The sequence below is a fragment of the Carassius carassius genome, chromosome 14 (assembly GCF_963082965.1).
Source record: "Carassius carassius chromosome 14, fCarCar2.1, whole genome shotgun sequence".
NCBI classification, from domain to species: Eukaryota; Metazoa; Chordata; class Actinopteri; order Cypriniformes; family Cyprinidae; genus Carassius; species Carassius carassius.
Window position 1 is genome coordinate 19,857,115 of NC_081768.1, and position 21,626 is coordinate 19,878,740.

General features: G+C 38.1%; 1 protein-coding gene across 5 annotated transcripts in view; it reads left to right on the forward strand.

Annotated features, from left to right (window-relative positions):
- Positions 1–21,207, forward strand: part of ndst2a (N-deacetylase/N-sulfotransferase (heparan glucosaminyl) 2a) — a 135,372-nt gene extending 114,165 nt beyond the window's left edge. For 4 of the 5 annotated variants that reach the window (XM_059566513.1, XM_059566512.1, XM_059566514.1 and 1 more), the window contains 13 exons: positions 3,735–5,387; positions 9,847–9,934; positions 10,277–10,431; positions 11,584–11,769; positions 12,411–12,539; positions 12,853–13,035; positions 13,421–13,517; positions 13,633–13,756; positions 14,035–14,209; positions 14,540–14,710; positions 14,996–15,105; positions 15,204–15,306; positions 20,178–21,207. In XM_059566513.1, coding sequence (XP_059422496.1) covers positions 4,368–5,387; positions 9,847–9,934; positions 10,277–10,431; positions 11,584–11,769; positions 12,411–12,539; positions 12,853–13,035; positions 13,421–13,517; positions 13,633–13,756; positions 14,035–14,209; positions 14,540–14,710; positions 14,996–15,105; positions 15,204–15,306; positions 20,178–20,303 — 2,667 coding nt within the window. In that variant the 5' untranslated portion in view covers positions 3,735–4,367 and the 3' untranslated portion in view covers positions 20,304–21,207. The remainder of the gene's footprint in view (positions 1–3,734; positions 5,388–9,846; positions 9,935–10,276; positions 10,432–11,583; positions 11,770–12,410; positions 12,540–12,852; positions 13,036–13,420; positions 13,518–13,632; positions 13,757–14,034; positions 14,210–14,539; positions 14,711–14,995; positions 15,106–15,203; positions 15,307–20,177) is intronic. The other variant, XR_009437530.1, reaches the window with a different exon arrangement.
- The last annotated feature ends 419 nt before the right edge of the window (positions 21,208–21,626 follow it).

The following is a 21,626-nucleotide window of genomic DNA, read 5'->3' on the forward strand; positions in this document are numbered from 1 at the left end:
ACAGGGTAATTTATGCAGCACCACAGACTAGGGTTGTGCGATTTGGGAAAAAATATATATATATTTTTTTTTACAGATATTTCAGTTGCGATTTGATTTGTGATTTTAAATTCTGCAAAGTCAAGCTTCAGCTTAATATTGTCAGTAGTGTGCAGCACAGTATGGGTATCAGTACCCTGCTGAATAAATAAATAAATAATAGAAAACATCACAGAAAATCTTATGGTTTCCATTAAAACAATTACAAAATTCCTTTTTGTTGTGTGTTTTGGGTATTATTTCAATAATAATTACTGTTTTTCTATTTTTTCCCCATCTGCCAGATTACATCCCACTAATAGAATCAACTATATACCAGTAGACACCATTATACTTTACATTAAAGCCAATATAATTCCATTATAACCCTTAAATCCATAAAATGTTCTATTATGTTTTTAGAGGCATTCTATTGTTTTGTTTTTCAGCAGGGAATATCATACTTTTACAGAATTTACTTAATTTCACAGGAAAGTTCATTTTTATTTTGTGTAAATAAAAAACTGTAATACTTTAGTCGGTTATAGGGATGGGATGGTATGAAAATTTAATATCACGATTATAGTGACTAAAATTATCACGATTATCAATATTATCACGGTTTTGGGCTTGCGTCAGACTGTTGCTGGCTGGACATGATTTAATAGCGAGTTATTAAAACCGCGATAATCAAACACGGTTTTAATGATAATTCATTTTTAAACGATATTACTAACCTCAGCACATTTTATCACGGTTATCTAGAAAATCGGTTATCGTCCCATCCCTAGTCAGTTATTAAGGTATTACATTGGTTACATATGCTGATTTATTTGGGATTTTAAGAACAAGTGGAAAATGTGCTGAATGTTTTATTCATCCAAGTGAAAGTCATCCTGTGTAGACACAGTGTCAGAGATGCAGGCTGTGTAAGCGGTCTTCTGAATTGGAAATAGCGAACATGCATTCAAATAAGAGCATGTTGAGGAGATAAAATGTAATGTAAAGGTAATATTCATGTACGAATAAAAACATATAAGAATGTTTCTTTTATTCTCCAGTAGACCTACTGATAGCAGAACTGAGCTCTTGATATGTGTTGTAACACAGCTTTTGCAAATAAATTACCTTTTTTTTTGTTTGGTGTCTGTCATTTCGAAGTAATCTCATATTACATACAATTTTTCTTTAGTATAATTTTACCTAACTACCGATCTTACCCTGTAGATGCCATAATCACACACTCTCTCTCCGTTTTTTTATTTTTTTAATGGTGGGCATTTATGCAGTTGGCTAGAGCAGTGCTGATTGGGGAGAACAGAGGTGCGCTCACACTCTTGGTTAGTAAGGCTGCCACTCAAGGCTGGTAGTAACGCATATTCTCTGAAACAGTAATATCGAGTCCACATTGCAGGCTTTGCGATAACCAAACTGCAACATATCTCAAATCGCGATTGCAACGCGATTCCGATTAATCGCTCAGCACTACCACAGAAACTTGCTCCATCTTTGTTCCGTTGTAAGAGGTCTTGCAGTGTACATTTAGCACAGTGTTCTAATCAGCTGCCATGTCGTCATTTGAATAAAACACCCATTTCATGTAAATTCCAGTTTATCATAATCAACTATGAAAAAAATACACGTAGATGTGATATGAGCACAGGAAATTATTTTTTCTGAATGTGTGTGTGTGTGGCATATCTTCAAGGTGATACTACCCCTATGCACCTGTTCACGCCCTGTCTAATCAGTCATTTTTCTTGTTCTCACACATGGTTTCACATTTACTCACACATTCATTTTGCTCTCATTCTGCCCCATTAACACGGCCGTGTATTAGCAGAAAAATCTCTGTCCCAGAATATTGAGTCAAGACTTTCCATTTGCTGCTAATTAAAGAACAATTCTAGTAAATGCCCAGGATCTCTGTATTTCCATTTCTCTCACACTTTAGAAGTACATATTTAACACCAACATAATAATACAGAAAAAAGTAATACTGTGAAATTCTAAAATGTTTTCCATTTTTTTTAATATTTTAAAATGTATTTTTTTTCCCTGTGATGGCAAGGCTAAATTTTCAGCAGTTCAGCATAAATATTTTCAACACTGATTATAAATGCACTTATAATTAATAATTTTAAATAGTAATAATAATTTTTACCACAAATATGCAAATTAGAATGATTAAAACTCATCTTTCAAATATGCATACACCACTTTAGGACATCAGTGGATCTTTACAAGTTAGCAGTGACATTTTGCACATCTACTTTCTTGACTGTGTGTTAAGCATTGTACTTGTTCTCTCTTTGCATCTTATTTCCTCCCTTAGTCACACTCTTCCATCTCATTTCCTCCTGTGATCATATGTACCATTGCTCTGTAAGCATGTTTGTTTACTGACAAGAGCAGTGTAATAAACACAAGATATGCATGGCCATCCTAATAATTTCTGATAAAGAGTTCAGCTCTGAATAGTTCATGATTTAGTTCATGATTTACATTCTCTGACTCAAATGTGAAAGCTATTCTTTTGAGATGAGAAATGCTCAGTAGTAATTTTGTCCCGGCTTAAACAATGATTCAGGGCTGCCGTTCCCCCTTGATCATCCTGTTGCTTTACCGTACAAATAATATAATGCTGAATTGGATGCACTGACCTGGGTGTATCTTTATGACCTCGTGAATTGCAGCATTTCATGATGGAAACCTGCTGTTTGTGTGCACTTGTGTTTGCTTGTGTGCATGTTTTGAACTGATGGAGAACTGGTCAGTGAGGTTAGAGTGCTCCCAGGGTAATAATAATCTAGGTTTCCATATCAGGATGTGTTCACCTCTGTAGGGTTCATTCTGAGTTTGATAAATTTATTACAGCTGAGCACTTCGCCGCCATTCTCCTTTTCTCTTTATAATTATTCTTTGTCTTCTTTCAGACAGGTGAATTACCACATTAAGATTCTTTGCATTTATTATTAGCTTTTGAAGGTGGAAGTGAAGGTCTGTTCCTAGTTTCTAGCATCTTATCATTCCTTATGCTTTTTCTCTCATTTCCTCTATTTTATTTTAGCTTATCACCTGTCCTAGACAAGGTGCCTTTGACCAAAGCACAGGCTATGCTTGTTCATCTGTGGGAAAAATGATCCTTTAAGTGCTAGCCTGATTTATAGTTACAGCATGGCTGGCATTGATCATGTCAGAGACTGATAGCTGGCTGTAAGCTGACAAAGCCTCTCTTGGTGTGGAGAGGAAGGAGAAAATGTGCCTGCGATCCAATGATTTCTGTCTCCAGTGTCTCGAAACTCGATCTTACTGTAGCTTGCTCTTTCCTATGGAGATTAGTGTAGGTTTTCTCAAGTTTACAAACAGTGTGTTCCAATCAAAGTTTTGAATTACCCATCATCTGCCCTCCCATGCTCTAATTATGTCTATGTGAGTCCAATGTTCACCTTTTAAACTTTTCAAGTCACTTACCTATGAGGTCAGTGATCTCACCTGTAATGCTAGCTCACTGGAGGACAATGGCTCCAGGACTATTTTAGCAGTCACAATAATAGCAAAATCACATGGCTGCTTGGAAGTATAAGAGTGAAGCGATATTTGGTCTAGGCTACAACCACTTTGTCAGATCTCTTTGCTTCCCACGTTTTATCCACTCTTTAAAGGTACTTGATAATGTTTGGACTGATTGAATCCTTTCTCTCTCTTTCTTCCAGGCTCTGACTCATCCTGCCCAATCGTGAATGTGCTGTCCTTGCTGGGCCACTAAAGGGGACAATGTTCACCATCCCGCCCCAGTGGTGAACATCCTCAGAGCATCCACTACTGAGGCCAGCGGGGGAAGTGAAGCAAAGCCCTCGAAGCACTACAGTAAATCCCAAAGAGCCCTTTGCACTGAGAGGCACATGCTTATTTGAAAGCTCAGCGCACAGCAACGTAAACGTCAGCTGTGGAATAGCTGATCCTTTGTCGAGTGGTGGCGGAGGAGGAGTGTCAAGAGTCATCAAGAAACCCAATCCTCTTATCCCAGGCCCAAGACGCCAGCTGAGAGCAAGTGCACTTGGGGAACTCGTGGTGGGGGTTAAAAAGAGCTGACTGACCTTATTGGAGGACTGTGGCTAGAGGTAGCAATCAAAGCGGAGACACACGCTATGGGGGCCATGGTGACCTAGCATAAATGGCTACTCCTGACCCAAAGCTTGTGCCAGTGTCTGCTGCTCAACCCTTTTCCTTTTTCCTTCTCTTTTCCTCTCTGTTGTCCTCCTCTTGCTGCAAACACTGTGAAGGTCAGGCTTTCAGCCTCCCCTCTGCCCCCCTCTCTTTCCCGGTCCCACGTTTGCACTGTGGCCATGGGGCTGTGGAAGTTAGTACGGGGTGTCAGGCAACTCGAGCTCCACCGCCTTATCCTGGTGCTCATCATCTTTTGCCTGCTCTCCATGGCTTTCCTGGCCTACTATGTCAGCAACAGCCCTAAAATAAAGGAGGCACCCCCTTTGCCCTTTAGTGACTGTGGTGGGGTTGTTGCGGCCGCACCAGGAGGGCAACGGGCTCCTCTTTTCCTGCCTCCTTTCACAGGCCGGCAGAGAACGGTTAAAGCAGTGGATAACTCTCGAACAGAGCCTGTGGTGCTGGTCTTTATGGAAAGCATCTACTCTCAGCTCGGACAAGAGATTGTGGCTATCCTTGAGTCCAGTCGCTTTCGATACCACACTGAGATTGCACCCAGTAAGGGGGACATGCCTACGTTGATGGAGCGTGACATCGGCCGATATGCCCTGGTCATTTATGAGAACATTCTAAAGTATGTCAACTTGGATGCTTGGAACCGTGACCTACTGGATAAATATTGTGCTGAATTTGGTGTAGGCATCATCGGTTTCTTCAAAGCCAATGAGAACTCGCTGCTTAGTGCCCAGCTGAAGGGCTTCCCACTGTTCCTGCACTCTAACCTGGGCCTACGAGACTACCACGTCAACCCTGCCGCCCCATTACTGTACATCACCAAACCCAATGAGGTGGAACAGGGCCCACTCCCTGGCGATGACTGGACAGTCTTTCAGTCTAACCATAGCACCTATGAGCCTGTGCTCCTGGCTGTCACAAAATCCTCAGAAGCACTGGACCATTTGGGCCCCCACCGAGCCCTTCATGCCACTGTAGTTCAGGACCTTGGCCTTCACGACGGAATTCAAAGGGTTCTGTTTGGCAACAATCTGTCGTTTTGGCTTCACAAGTTGATTTTTGTAGATGCCATAGCATATCTGACAGGGAAAAGACTCTGCCTGTCCTTGGAGAGGCATCTGCTAGTTGACGTGGATGACATATTTGTGGGAAAGGAGGGTACGCGTATGAAGGTGACAGATGTGAAGGTGAGTGTCTTTTCTAACTTAGGTCATGCATAAATTAATATTCTGTCTTCATTTACTCACTCTCATGGTGTTCCAAACCTATATGACTTTCCTCTTTGGTTCAGAATGCTGTGAGGGTGAGTGAATGATTTTAGTTTTTGGCTAATCTAACCCTTTAAAAGTCCTTAGGTTGCTTAGTGTTGTTTACCTATGGACATTCAAATTGATCTCTTCATCTCATCCATTTTTTAACAAGCAAAACTCATGTTCTTTAAATGGGTAACATAATGTATTGGCTGAGACATAACATGGTGCATTAATGATGCTATAAGCACTGTGGTGTCATGGAGATTGGAGGCTAAAACAGCTAGTACTCAAAATAATGTGCTTGTTAGATCAAGAGATAATTGATCTCTTTGGACAATGTGCCTATTAACCTATTTATAAGCATTGTTGCCAAAGGGGCTTATTACATATGAATCCCTCCCAGTGCTCATCATCAGATTGAGTAGAAGCTTCCGGCCTCCTTAAGTATGGAAATCGCAATGCTGTGCATGGCAGTGCTTTCAGGAGCTGTAAATGTGTAGTGTACACTTGCAAAGATAGATACCACCCAGTTGTCCTCTTTGAAACCAGACAAAGTAAATTAACAGCTCTAATTAGAAATAATAGGGCAATTAATGTCACATTTGCATTGACAACATGAAGATGTTTCTTCAGCAGAAGAATCTGCCTTGTCTGTCTGCTTACTGAATCAGTCAGGCAGTTAATTAGCCCTCCGTCAATTATATTATAAGTCAGTCCAACGAATTGGAAATTATAGAGGCAGAGACATTTCTACAAAACAAAATTCTACAATAACAAAAGTTAGCAATTGGCAATTTTGAATGTAATTTGCTAAAATGGTGAATGGTTAGATGTGACAGAGATGTCCAATATTTGTTAGACCTTACACAATAATTCAGTCATTTATGTGTCATTACTCTGCCTCTATCATTTCAAACTCCTTAGACTGACTTTGTGTAACACAAAAGAGGAACAATAATAAGGCCACTTTGTTCAATATAATGAATTTTAGAATAGAATGAAAAGCTCCAAAATTACAAATAATTGTAAAAAAAATTATGATAGAAGTTACATTTTAGGTGAGGTTTAGGTTTACTTTTATATCAAGTTGCATAACATGGGTGGGAATCATGGTCATACCTTAGAAATATTAAAACCTACCACAGTAAAATATTTTCACTTGTTAAGCCCACCCTCAGGATTCAGCAAAGACATCTTTAGTCTAACTGAATAATGTCTCACCTTTTTGGTGGTTCTTGCCTTTTTTGTAGTTGTTGTATAAACTAATATCGTTTTGTGGGTGCTCTCAGTGCTTTTATTCAATTAAAATTTCAGCAAATTTGCATGCAAATGTTATACTTTTGTTAAAAAAATTTAGTCTTGTGTAACACCTAAGGGGGTATCTGTCCCGTACCTTGGTATGAAAAACACTGTATACAAGTTAAGCTTTCTCAATAGCATCTGTGCCCTCACAGTTGAATTTTATGGGGCCAGTGTTATATGTTTGCCCCATAGACTTCCATTGTAAGTGCATTTTTATCAACACTTTTTGTTTTTGCTGGCAAAGTCAGTTATTTTCGGTGGTAATCAACAATATGCCACAGATGCTGTTGATAGAGCATAACTTGTATTTAGCCCTGAATATCCCTTAAAACCAAACCTGTTACACAACTGCTGCTATTTAATATTTACTTGGGAAAGAATGTTTGAAAATGTATGCAGCATCTCATTTCCATATGTTTTCCTTTTACTGTCAGTCTTAATCATAATGGTTACTGGGGACAATACCTTGGAGCAAGGACACAGTTTTAAGTGTTCTTTTTTTCACAGATAGCATAAGTGTTTTGCAGGAATATGTTTGTAACACACAGATTATCCACCCACAGAGCTGTGTTTATGTTGTTGTTTTTTGCCAGATTTGTATGGTGATGTATGCCATGCCACCTGGCCTCAAGCTGAACAAGTGGGCTGTAATCACCTCAGCCTGTAGTGCTGCATAGACAACTCAAACAAACTGTGTATAATGGTGGACTAATCACATCTATTCTTAGATCACAAAACCAGTCTTAAGTCTCTGGGGTATATTTTTAGCAATACCCAAATAAACATTCTATGGGTCAAAACTATCGATTTTTCTTTTATGCCAAAAATCATTAGGATATTAAGTAAATATCATGTTCCATGAAGATATTTTGTAAATTTCCTACCATAAATATATAAAAACTGAATTTTTGATTAGTAATATGCATTGCTAAGAATTAATTTAGACAACTTTAATAGCGATTTCCTCAGATTTGCACCCTCAGATTTCAGATTTTCAAATAGTTGTATCTCGGCCAAATATTGTCCTATCCTAACAAACCATTCATCAATGGAAAGCTTATTTATTCCAATTTCAGATGCTGTATAAATCTTAATTTTGAAAAATTGACACTTAAGACTGGTTTTGTGGTCCTGGGTCACGTATGCTTTTTCAGAACTGAAGCTTATTGATTTCCAAGTACTCACTACACATGGATATTTGATGTCCATATGTTCACACAGTTCACTGCTATATATGTTAATGTATATACATTGTACTTTATCTATGGGACAACTAGATTATTTCAGCGTTTTTAGCTTTTATGTTTGTTACAAATAGTGCAGGTCATTTGAGATACTGGCAGATATCATGTACAAGGTGAGCCAGTCATCATTGAAACAGCACGAACAAATTGACATCGTGATTATGTCCATTTTCATTTTGGTGTCTTAAAGCATGGAATATTCCACATATATATATATCAGCAGATGGAGATTAGAAGTTGTTTAGATGGAGTTTAGAGTTGTTAGAAGTTGTTGAATTGTGGGCTGCCACTTAAAAATAACAAGACATAATTATGAGTTTAAGTATTTAAATGCATTTCATTTTTAATTGAATGTAAAATGTAAATTAAACATTGTTTAACCTTTACTAATAAATAGAAATTAAAATAGTAGTTCCTGTTTAAAAATGTACTTTTAATTGGTTTAGACAATGATTGCTACTGTATGATAAGAGTAATGTGTAGTTGTATTGTGTACTTGAGAATTTTGTCTTGATTTCTACAGATGTGAATTTGAGCTTCTCGACAATCCAGCTGTACTTAGAGATTTCATGTGACTATTGAGTGTCAGCTCTACAGGGAGAAGAGATGATGTGTAAGGGAATGACTGTTTTGCTCATGTCCGCTGTCAAAATGTGATGCCTTTCCCGGATACAACATTGGACTTGCTTTGTTGTGCATCTGACTGAATCTGGTCTCAGCAACCATCTTGATCCCTAGTCTGTTAGGTCTAGAGAAATTCAGACGGACTATGGGATGAAAATAGGATTGAGGTATGAAAATGTTTCAGTAGTGTTGCTCCAAAGCTGAGCCAAGTCTGTTGTGGCAAGGTCAGTGGTGACAAAAGCTGTTCTGACCTCTGGCCCTCTTTCCTCTTTACTCTGTCATAACTCATTGAACAAAGTTATTGATTGTAAAAGGAAAACCTAATTTTTGTTATTTTTTCAATAGGTAGCATCTTTTTTTCTTCTTCTTTTATCAACCTGTCAAATGTGATACACACTACTGAATCTGTCCACGCTGGGAATCACTCTGCAATCTTGGATGGCTCGCAGATTGCCATAAAAACAGCAGGATTATGCTGACATGCTGAGCAAACACACTCAAAGCAGAACAAATATTGGATACACTCAAACTCAGGGACACCGGCGGCTCTTAAATCGGTGAAAGATGCCTTCTCTCCCCAGCAGCAGGGCTTGATTTGTGACACTGCCACAACTATCGGCCCGGCTTTGTGTTAGATTTGTGCGGGAAGCGACACTATCTCTCCCCGCCGTCTGATTTGTGCTGGAACAGCGCTGTAATTCGCTTGTACCCCTGTATCACTCTCAGGGCTTGAAGGGCTTGATGGCAGGATCATTTTGTATTTCAAGCCTCACAGCACCATCATTAGCTAGATGTGCGCAGTGATGCTAAGTTATGAAATGTGTTCATTTCGCAAGGATGAGTTTAGATTGATGTTAAGGCTGCGGCTTCATTCGCACGTCTGACCTGCCCGTGGGTAGAGGAGATTTGAATGCAAATGTGTATTTCTCATCCCACTCAGTCTGTCGATCTGGCTGACGGCCTGAAAGTTCTGCTTTCCTTCATAGGACTGAATTGGCACCGTAATGCCATCTATTGGTGACTTTAACTCATACATTTGTTAACGTGAATGCCTATGGTACTGGAGAGATTCGTTTAACGCTACTGTTGTTGTTTTTGCCTTCAAGCATAGCTTAAAGTCAAATGTTGTTGCTTTGTTCTTGGCATATTGCTAATCTTGTTCCACAGATTTTAGGCAGGACTTTGAAAGTGTGTTATTAAAGTGATAACTCTTCTATTTCAAGGCTTTGCTCAACACACAGAATAAACTGCGTTCGCTGGTTCCCAACTTCACCTTCAATCTTGGATTCTCCGGGAAGTTCTACTATGCAGGTACTTTTTTCAGTTTTCTTGTTGACTTTTACGAGACAACGCAGGACAAATCAGTTTTAGTTTTTTTCTTGTTTAAATCTGATTTTGTTAAACCAACAAAAAAGTAATTAATGGCCAAACCTATTTTTGTTGCTGATGTTCAGAATGAAGTCACTTTTGCTAGCATGTCTATACTAGCTGCAACGCAAAATTTGGCATTTTGCTGAACCTAAACTTCTAAACGGTAACAAATCAAGTACATAAGAGCAGGAAAGAAGCCAAAGAAACATGTAACATCTAAAATTATTGAACAAAATGCGACTAAATAACAAAAATCATTCATACGTATATGTCTTTTTGCAGGTACAGAGGAGGAGGATGAAGGCGACGACATGCTGTTGCAGCACCGGCATGAGTTTTGGTGGTTTCCACACATGTGGAGTCACATGCAGCCGCATCTTTTCCACAATGTCAGTGTGCTGGCGGAGCAGATGAGACTCAACATGCAGTTTGCACAGGTTTGTTGGTAAAATAATACACCTTAAAGCAGAACAGTTTAATTCCTATGCCAGTAATAGCCCCAAACATAATTGCAAACATAATATTACCAAACCCTTCTCTCGTCTTCCATTGTGTGGACATACAGGTGATCCCGTTCCTCCATTGGCACTCCATTAGTTGAATGTCTTTACACTCTTCAACCAACCTACAAATGTCTTATGTATTTTTTACTTTTAATATTATACTTGGATAAGCAAATGCACTTTAACACAAAAATGTCATACAAAATGAGTTTCTTCAGTCTTTTCCATATTAGCTTTTTCCCTCCATTTGTTGTTGCAACAGGGGTGCTCGCTTTGTTCCCTCATCGTTGTGTTACTATTTACAGCCATTACTGCTGCTGTCGCAGAGGTGCGAGTATCGATTCTCTGCCCACCAGCTTTATCTCATGTTGGTATTTCATTATAGATTTGTATTAGCACTTTTTCATTGGATCGGTAGTATTCTCGTTGACCTTGACTCGGAGTGCATCCGCCGAGGAGATTGTGAATTTGGCCTGTTGAAACAAGCCCACCCTGGTGTAATGATGGTCATTGGAGTGGGATATGGACCGCCGGCAGAAGACAGCGAGAGGGAGTGTGCCGTGAATACTAACCAGCCCTTTCCTCCTCTCACTAATCCTTCTGTCACATCCTGTCTTTAGAGCAGACACTGACATATGCCTTCTCCTGCACTCTGCTCAATGGAGAAGACACAGCTCCTTCATCAAGGTTTAATGAGCCTGCAAAGGACCGTCCTTAACTCGGGGCTCACAGTTTGTGCTTACACACGCGAGAAGGAACACAGTGGCATCTTGGACAGAGAGTAAAGCCCTTCGCTCATCATAAGAATGTGTTTGTCTACCACCCTCCTGTGGTGTTAGAAATAACTACGCCTCTTGACACACAGAGTTAGATTTTGCAATTGCAGAGAAGCATAATCAAAAGCTTCTCGCTCGCACACGCTCTGATGACATGTCTTGTTAACGGTGTCTCATATCGACTTTTCTCCTCTGTTCTACTCCCTTTCGCCCCATAAGTCTTGGCAGTGCAATTGCGAGTGAATTTTAAGTGGCGGGTAGCTTTGTGATTGATCTTCATGAGCGTTTGTTTTGTCTCTTGTCATTACAGGAGCATGGTATTCCCACAGACATGGGGTACGCTGTGGCCCCACACCACTCAGGGGTGTATCCTGTACACAGCCAGCTGTACGAGGCCTGGAAGAGTGTATGGGGGATCACAGTGACCAGCACAGAAGAATATCCACATCTGAGACCGGCACGCCATCGCAGGGGCTTCATACATCGTGGCATAAAGGTGAAACATTACCAATCCACTGTAAATCTTGATGATGATGATGATCCTTTAGAAATCATTTTAATATGCTGAATTGGTGATCAAGCAACATTTTTTTATTATAAATGTTAACATTTTTGTGGAAACCATGATACTTTTTTAGGATTCTTATAAGGTTTACAGCATTAATTTGAAATAGAAAATATTTGTAATGTCAAAAATTGTCTTTAATTTAATGCATCCTTGCAGAATTAAAATATACATTTTCTTAAAAAATAAAGACATCTAGCTGATCCCAAACTTTTGAGCAGTAATGTGTCTGTGATTCGTTTTTTTTTTTTTTTTGCATTACGTTTAGTGTGAAAGATTTACTTTTGATTTTTTCTGTAAATCTTGCATTATTCAATTCAGTGCAACAGAGTATCCAATAATGATTTAACAAACATTATAGAAATTCATTTTGCTGGTGTTTTATGAATTAGATCCAGTGTTTTCAGAAGAAGACGAATAATGTAAAATAATGTTATTGTAGCCTGAGCTCAAATTGCTCCCACCATGATCAGATTAAATGACTAATGACTGCTTCATTCCTTCTAATACATTCGTCTTGGAGTACATCTGTGCAGTGGCTGAAGCAGAGTTGAATGTTCTTCTGTCTGCAGGTGTTGCCCAGGCAGACATGTGGCCTTTTTACTCACACCATCTTCTATAATGAGTACCCTGGAGGCTCTCGGGAGCTGGACAAGAGCATACGTGGAGGAGAACTCTTCCTCACCATCCTCCTAAACCCTGTGAGTTGCATTTGTGCAGTTTTCCCCTCTGTGTTTGTGTGTGTTTAGTAAATGGGAGTGAGTATATTTTTCTTTGTGTGTGTGTGTTTATCTTTTCCAAAGCTCCCAAAGTTAAGCGGTGACAAAGTCCTGCCCTTGCACTCTGTGCTTTTGTTTTTGTTCGGCCCTATCGCCTGAAGTGTTTGCTAGTGCAAAAGCTGGAAAAATAAACTAGATTGTGATCTTCAAAATGAAAATAGTAGCTGTTTCCAAAGCTTTACTTAAAAATAGACTAAATTCAAGTTATATGTAAATAACACTGTCCCCACCTCAGATCAGCATCTTCATGACTCACCTGTCTAACTACGGAAACGATCGGCTCGGCTTATACACCTTTGAGTCTCTGGTGAAGTTTGTGCAGTGCTGGACCAACCTACGGCTACAGACTCTACCTCCCATGGAACTAGCTGAGAAATACTTCCAGATCTTTCCAGAAGAAATGGACCCCCTATGGCAGGTATAATAAAGGCAAAAAAAAACAATAAATACAAATATCTTTGGTATTGTAATCACAATTGTAATTATAATAATTGTATTAATAAATATTTGCATAATTTTTTTAAAATTCCTGAAATTCATCGTTTTTTAAGACATTTGTGACCGTTTCTGGAGATGTTTGTGCACTAATGATTAAGATCTATTAATTACAATAATTGATGCTTAAATGCAAAAGGAAAACCATTTAAGGAGTCTCTAAAAAATTATTTGTAAAATGATAAAATTTAGTTATATTATAATAATTAAAACTAATAATGAATGGGTGGGGAACTTCATTAATCAGTGAATTAATCAAATAAAATGTGAAATGCAAAAATGTTTCCTTCATCTTTTCATCTATTCAGAATCCTTGTCATGACAAAAGACACAAAGACATCTGGTCCAAAGAAAAGACCTGTGATAGACTGCCCAAGTTTCTGGTTATTGGCCCACAGAAAACAGGTGAGTCCTGCTATTTCCAGACTCAAGCCTTAAATCTTACCTTAGGTAACCAAATAAATAAATCGTCCAGAATACAACTTTAGAGACTGCGTGTGATGTTTATTTCTGAGCACAGGTACCTCAGCTTTGCACTCCTTCCTGACCCTTCACCCCGCCATCACCAGCAACTTCCCCAGCCCAGTCACCTTTGAGGAGATCCAGTTCTTTAACGGGCCGAATTACCACTACGGCATTGACTGGTAATATACACAGCACATCTTTTTCATTCCCAGCCAGTGTAGCAGAGACAAATCATTCGTCATAATAAGTTTATCACCCCTCCATTTTATTATATCTGTAATACTGTCTAGGTTTCATATTGCAATTTTAATATATCCATTACTTAGGTACAGGATAAGCCCTCTGCTTAAAAATGAATTTATGATAGATTAAAGTGTCATGTAACGGAAGACTACAATCATTTATTGCAACCTTATGTAGCATATTTGTTGTTATTGCACATCTTAATCTCTTGCAGGTACATGGACTTCTTTCCCTTCCCCTCGAACGTCAGCACAGATTTCATGTTTGAGAAAAGTGCCAACTACTTTGATACAGAGGTGGTTTCAAAGAGGGCTTCCGCCTTACTCCCCAGAGCCAAGATCATAGCATTGCTTATAAACCCAGTCGACAGAGCCTACTCTTGGTATCAGGTACTCTACAACAGTTTGCTCTCATATTGTGTGGTCTTTTTTTCCTGTAATAAATGTAATAGTCCAGAAGTAATGATCATTTAAAGGTCCCGGTAGAAGCTTTTTTTTTTATGGCATGTCTCTCAGAAAATAGCCCCATTACCTAACACACATCACTGAATTACATACTGAAAAATCACATGGCTTTGTGGCAGCCATTGACATTTGAGGCACTATCTATCATTTTGTGCATTAATAGTGCAGCCCATATATGGGCAGCAGGAACTTCTTGTCAGATAGCATTTATCTTAACCATAAACCTTTCTCTTTCACCTCTGAAACTGACATCAGCATCAGCGAGCACACCAGGACCCTGCTGCCATTAACCACACCTTCCACGAGGTTGTAACAGCAGGTCCGTCTGCATCTAAAGAGCTGTTGACCCTTCAGAGCCGCAGCCTCAAGCCTGGGACTTACGCCACACATCTTGAGCGCTGGCTTGTGCACTACCAGGCCAGACAGGTACTGCAGTTATCTGTGTATGATTGCCTTCACTTGTTTTTGATGTGCTTCATAACTATCAGGGCAAACGCATTTGAAATCTGTAGGTTTGAAATCTATTTTTATTTAAACAATAAATATTTTTGCATTTTCATTTATTTATTAGTTTATTTTCAGTCATTTTATATGCTTTTGTCATTTCCACTTTAAATTCAACACATTTTTCTTAAAACATCTCGGTAACATTTTTCAAAATTAGCATTGCTGTTTGTTTTCTGAACTCTCTTCTCTCTTTTTTCACTGTAGCTCCATATTGTAGACGGCGCCCTGCTTCGATCTAACCCAGCCCTGGTGATGGATGGCATCCAGCGGTTCCTGGGGGTCACACCCATCTTCAACTACACCCAGGCTCTCGTGTGAGTCCTTCACCTCACTCGGTTAATGAACACTTGTATATGCCTGTGAATAAACTGATTTTTTTTCTTACATCCATCTGTTTTTGTGTGTATTGCAGCTTTGATGAGGGTAAAGGATTCTGGTGTCAGAGGTTGGAAGGTGGGCGTCCTAAGTGTCTGGGGAAGAGTAAAGGCAGAAAATATCCAGAAATGGCCCATGAGGTAGATGATAGTCTCATCTCTTCTCTCCTCGCTCATAAAACTTGCTCTGTCCTTCTGAATGATGCCATTGGCAAGGACACGCTGTTATTAGGGCTGTGAATCTTTGGCAAGGCAGCGATTCGATTCGATTACGATTCATAGGTTTTCGATTCGATTCAAGAACGATCTTTGCAAATTTAGAATGATTCAATTCGATTCGATTCACAATTAAATTCGATTCAATTCGATTATAACGATTCGATTCTGCATTCTTTAAGTGCATTCACGGGATTATTTAAATGCTTCTACTAAATTATTTAAATGCTTAGTCAGGGGGCAAATTACAGTAGCATTTATGGTTAGAGAACCATAGGTAAAAAAAAAAACCTTTTGTCCATTGTTAAATGCTAGTTTAAAGGGGTGGTTCGGGATTTTTGACATCGGACCTCATTTTTAGGTCAGCCTGGTTGTTATTCATCAGTGGAGACATTTTTTTTAAAAATTATCCAGTCCTTATATTTGGATAGTTGGCCGATGGGGTATATGTTAGCCAGCCATTAAAAACCGTTTTACCCACTCCACAGTGCACCAAACACAAATCAATTATAACACTAGACTATCGATGCAAATGTCCGTTGAGAGAATAATGTTAGAAATCAAACTTACCTTTCATCTCAATGATCCTAAAGGAACTAGTTTCTCAGCCGCTGCGGAATTTTACTTTGCTCCGGCTCTACTTTGCTCTGCTTATGTGATGTTAGTGATAATCAGTGTGCCAGCGGCAGGTAAATACACTTGCGTCATGTGTGGACCGGCTCACTCGGTTGCCTAGGTAATCAATATCACTCCGCTGCTGCTGTCGACAAGGCTTATGATTACAGGGAACAAATTATAACTAATGCAATGTGATGAAAGGTAAGTTTGATTTCTAACATTATTCTCTCAACGGACATTTGCATCGATAGTCTAGTGTTATAATTGATTTGCGTTTGGTGCACTGTGGAGCGGGTAAAACGGTTTTTAATGGCTGGCTAACATATACCCATTGACTCGCGCTAGCCTAGCATCGGCTATCTATCCAAATATAAAGACTGGATAATTTAAAAAAAAAAATGTCTCCACTAATGAATAACAACCAGGCTGACTTAAAAATGAGGTCCGATGTCAAAAATCCCGAACCACCCCTTTAATGATGCGACATGGCATACGTAAAAATGTATGTAAGCCAAGTTTTTAAAAAAGAGCTTAAAGAGTTTTATGTATAAGCTAACATTTTGTCACACCAGGGGCATAGCCATAATTTCAGAAGTGACAGAAATGTCAAATACAATCATTTTATGTATGTAGCCTATATAATAATAATAATAATTATTATTATTATTATTATTATTATTTTTATTTTTTTTTACAAGGAATTATTTTTTACAAGGAACTTTTTTAAATTACTTTTAATTACCTGTAATAAATCAAATACACTGCTGGACAATAATCAATCATTTGTAATATATATTTTTTTCCTAATGGCAATTTTATGATTGTTTTATATACTAGGCTACATTTAATTAGCAATTATTAAAATTTTCTGCACAGAATAAGGTAGAAAATATACTTTATAGTTTCTGTACTGTAATAAATGTCAATTAGCACTGCATCATTCATAAATTGTTTGTGGGTTTTTTTTAGTTTCATCAGTTCATTCTGCTTTTATTCAGTTTAGCTGCAGATATAGCCTGGCACATCTATGAGAGCGAGATCTCTTCTCTTTCAGTGTGAAAACGTCTTCATCTCTATTTAACTTTTCCTCTCCATCAGCGAATGATTCTGAGAGAAAACGCGCCAGATGTCTGTTTGCTAATGAAACAAACGCTACTTTCATGCATATTATCAGATAAATCTCGCGCTCTTATTTCAAGGTCGTTGTTAATGCTGTGGTTAATATTTTGAAAGTTTCCTTCGTATATTCGGTTCATCCACATTGTTTAAACACACTTATCATTCAGTGGAACTGTGCGTATGATTTAGACACTTACATTTCTGCTCCATCCATGCAATAAACACAGCTGTCGACGGCTCCGGTAACTCCGTCGGTAAGATACAGAGAGCCATTGACAAACTGAGCCATTGCGTCAGAGACGAACGGAGCGCGAGCGCAATCCTGTGACAGTCTCAGGAGGTAAACAGTGGAGCGCGTGAAGGACAGATAAGAGGATTCACGAACACTCTTCAAGGGCTCCATTAATTCGTGCGTGTAGTAATTTAATGTGTATACATTTTGAAAGCATTGAATCGCTATAGAAATCGCGATTCATTCGATTCTTAGCATTTTGAATCGATTGCTGTCCAAGATCGGCGATTCACGATTCAAAAATCATGTTTCAAGATCGATGCATATGAATCGACAGGGTTTGTAATCGATGCATCGAGAAAACGAGTGAATCGTTACACCCCTAGCTGTTATAGACGGGTGACTCAGTGAGAACACAGATCAGATAGTCATGTCATATCACTGGAGATGTTTCAACTAGTAAAATGCAACAGGCATGTTTGTGTTGTTACAAACAGAATGAAAACACACAGGGCCAGCCTTGACGTTCACCGTTTAACTGTTCACTTTGTCTGGTGCAAAAAAAAAAAAAAAAAAAGCAGTGGAATTCAAAAACTTGTGCTGTCTGAGTGTCATCTAGATCATATACACATCAGGCTTTTTGTCATGTTTTTATTTTTTATTATTACTTGAAAATTGTTTCACATGATTTCTTTGAAACAAATAGAATATGGTATAGTGAAAAATATAAATATACACGATAGTTACAGTGACAAGCTGATTCCACTAACTCTTTGATCATTTAATTATCATTAATAATTGAATTAACAATTTGAATTTTTATTGTTAATAATAAGAATGATAATAGTAATATTATCATTATCATCATTTCTTATTTTGTGATTTTAAATTTGTAAATTTAAGCCACTATTTGTTTAAGTATGATCAATTATAACATTTTAATATTTTGAAATAATAATTGTATATAAGAATTAATATAACTAATCATGGTAACACTTTATTATAAGGTGTTTTTGTTACACATGTACTTACTGTTATTATAACAATAAATTATGCATAATTACATGCAAGTAACCAGGGATGCACGATCATGATTTTTCATGGCCGATACCGATTTCCGATTTTTTTTTTTTCTTTAAGCAACAAACAAGAAACAAGGAAAGTGTGCATAAACAAGATGTTTATTTGGTATTTAATAGGCCAAACTGCCTTTTGGCTATTGACTGCACAGTAAGTAGCCTACATTCAATACAAACATAGATGGTACAGACATCAGGCTTTAGCTTTTGTTTTTGAATTGGGTTGAAACTACATAGAACTGGCCATAAATTAAAAGATTGACTGTGTAACCATGTGAAATTAAAAGCAACAACTGCATAGTTCTACAATCAAACAACACAATCAACACACATTCAATAAGATGTTTCTTAATCAGCGTTCAGTATTTGTTTTAGTTTTTGAATTTGGTTTTAAATAAAAAAAGGTCTTTAGCAGTGAAGCTAAATAAAAGTATGCTATATGAATTAATTATTCCAAAATGTTAAAATCAGATAATGTTGGTGCAAATAAAACAAAGATGCAAAGTATTTCATTCATCCAATTAAAAAAAAAATAGGGTATTGATTCACATCTGTATTTTTTTATTTACTTGAGCCAAAGAAAAATAAATAACTATTGGCTCAAGTAAAAAAAAAAATATAGATGTGAATCAATACCCTAATTTTTTTAATTGGATGAATGAAACACTTCAGTGCACTACAGTAGGTGATTTTTAAATCAAATTAAGTCCATGTAATTTTAAGGTACAATAAAAATAATCATCCTACACAGAACTGACGTTTACATCTGGCTTTTCAAGTTCTACTTTACAAAAAAAAAAGATTTCAGTTTTGTCCCTGCATTGTCTCCGCTTATGCAGGGAGCAGACAGGTACATTACACTAGCGCAGCTTCAGTGAGAACAGGAAAGGGACTCTTATTTTGTGCAGTCGACTGTTCGCTTCCTGCTACCTGTGCCTCAGACATGTAGATCTGCACTTCCAGTGCTGAACGGCTGCCTGTGTCCTGCTCACAGATTTTGAAATAATTCCACACAACTGACATGATGGCTAATGATTACAATGAAGTCTGTGCACGCAGGCGCACTTTCTGAAAAATCGGCCGAAAAAAGACCAAAAACCGGCCGATTGCCGATCGCGTATTTTAAGCAAAAACTGTCCGGTTCTGATTTATGGCCAGTCAACCGGTGCATCCCTACAAGTAACCCTAAACCGAACCCTAATCCATATAGTAATTGCATTTAGTTAAATAATATTACTCTATACATAAATGTATTAAGTACACTGTAAAAATGACACCTTAAAATAAAGTGTAACACTATCATTTATAATTGTAAAATGTATTATTATTAATACAATTATCATCATGATCATAAAATAATCTGTCATTTTTAAATATTTAATAATAGTAGTATTGAATTAATAACAGAATTTATAATTTTATAGTAAATTCTAATAATTAAGTACTATTATTACAGTAAATAGTAATAGAATTAATAATCAAATCATGTATAATTGCATAATATTTAATTATTTAAACAATTACAATGATAATCATTTAATTTTGAATGTTGTTTTTATAGATGGATTAATAGAATTAGTAATAAAAATGTATATTGTATAAAACAAAAACTACTGGGTAAATAGGTGCTTGTTTTAGCAAAGGCACTTTCAGATGTTGTATATTTTTGGCTGTAGGCTGTTGTTAGTTATAGCACACAGCAGTTATGAGTTGAAGTCCTCCTTAAGCAGCTCTGTTTGTCTTTCCAGACACGTGCCTTCCTGACGGAGTACTACAGGGAGCATAACCTGGAACTGTTACGGCTGCTGAATCGACTGGGTCAGGCGTTGCCCACCTGGCTCAGAGAAGAGCTCCAGAGCACCAGCTGGAGCTGAGACGACGTCACTTGCACCTCCAGTATCAGATCGCCCAAAAACAATGTCCGCTCACTACAGAGGTACCAAAACCACTCGGTTCAAAACTATAGTAGCAGATGAAATGACTGACTGCTTTGAGTGGACAGCAAACTTCAGCCTCTCGTTAAGGTGCTCACTGTCTGAGATGTCGAAGACGAGGGAATGCTGGGAAATGTAGTCCCTCCTCTTATCTATGACAGACCTACCTGTCAGGACCAGAACGCACTACCAGTGTGGACAAGCATGAGTTAATTGGTGACTTAAGTGTGTAAATACACACTAGTACTCGTACAAACACACGGTCTAGCCTTGATCATCTTGTCTGAGGAATGATTGTAAAACATTGTACATTTTAAAAGCGTTGTATATTTTGGGTTTGGGATTGTGACAGTTGAACCTGGCAGCGTTTGTGTACAGCCAGAGCTCTGTCTGAATAGGACGCCTAGAGGACGTCAGATCCGCAGCCCTTGTCTTCTCCACACGCACAAACGCACAAAGCTGGATCAGAAACCAAACGGTAAGAAAGTATATGCAATCGAGGGAGCATTTGTTTAATGTCTCGTCTCCCACTAGAGTCCGGTGGAAAGCTTTTATTTCAAGTGTCTTATCAGGTGTATCCCGTATTTATCCTATCCATGCACTTTCCTCTACACTACGCACACTGAAGTGTGGAAGTTACTGTAAACGCTGTGGCAGATGTGTTGTATGTCCGGAGCTGTGAAAGCGGGAGAGGAGAAGGGCTGTGCTGTGATTCGTGGTCTGTCCTACACAAGGAGGAGCTACTGTCTTGTCTTGTCTATTTTTTTTTTTTTTTTTTGTAAAAAATGTATTTTAAAAGCTCCCAACGCTGTATTATCTCTAATAAACACTTAGAGAGGTTGGATATGTTTGTGTGAATCATTTTGTCTGGAACTGTGCCTTTTGAGAAAAGAGCAGAAGGTATTTATTATGGGCTTAAAAAGTAGAGGTGAAAATCTTTTTGGCACCTCATTCGATTCAGTTCAGGGAGTCCCTGCCTGCTTCCTGATTTATTTGTTTACGCCATTTCAGCTCAAGGAAAATTTGATACCAGTGTTTTAAGTGTCATATACACTATTGTTGAAAAGTATAAGGTCAGATTTTTGAAAGGAGCCAAACTTGTCTGAGAAAATATAGTAGTTGACAATTGAAGTGGATCAAAAAAGTTCATCAGAGTTGTCTGTACAATAACGGGTATTGTTTTGGTTTTAGGACAACTTTGATGAAACGTTTTGATCCACTTCCAGTGTTGACTACTGTAGATGCCTGTGAGTGTTCCCACCA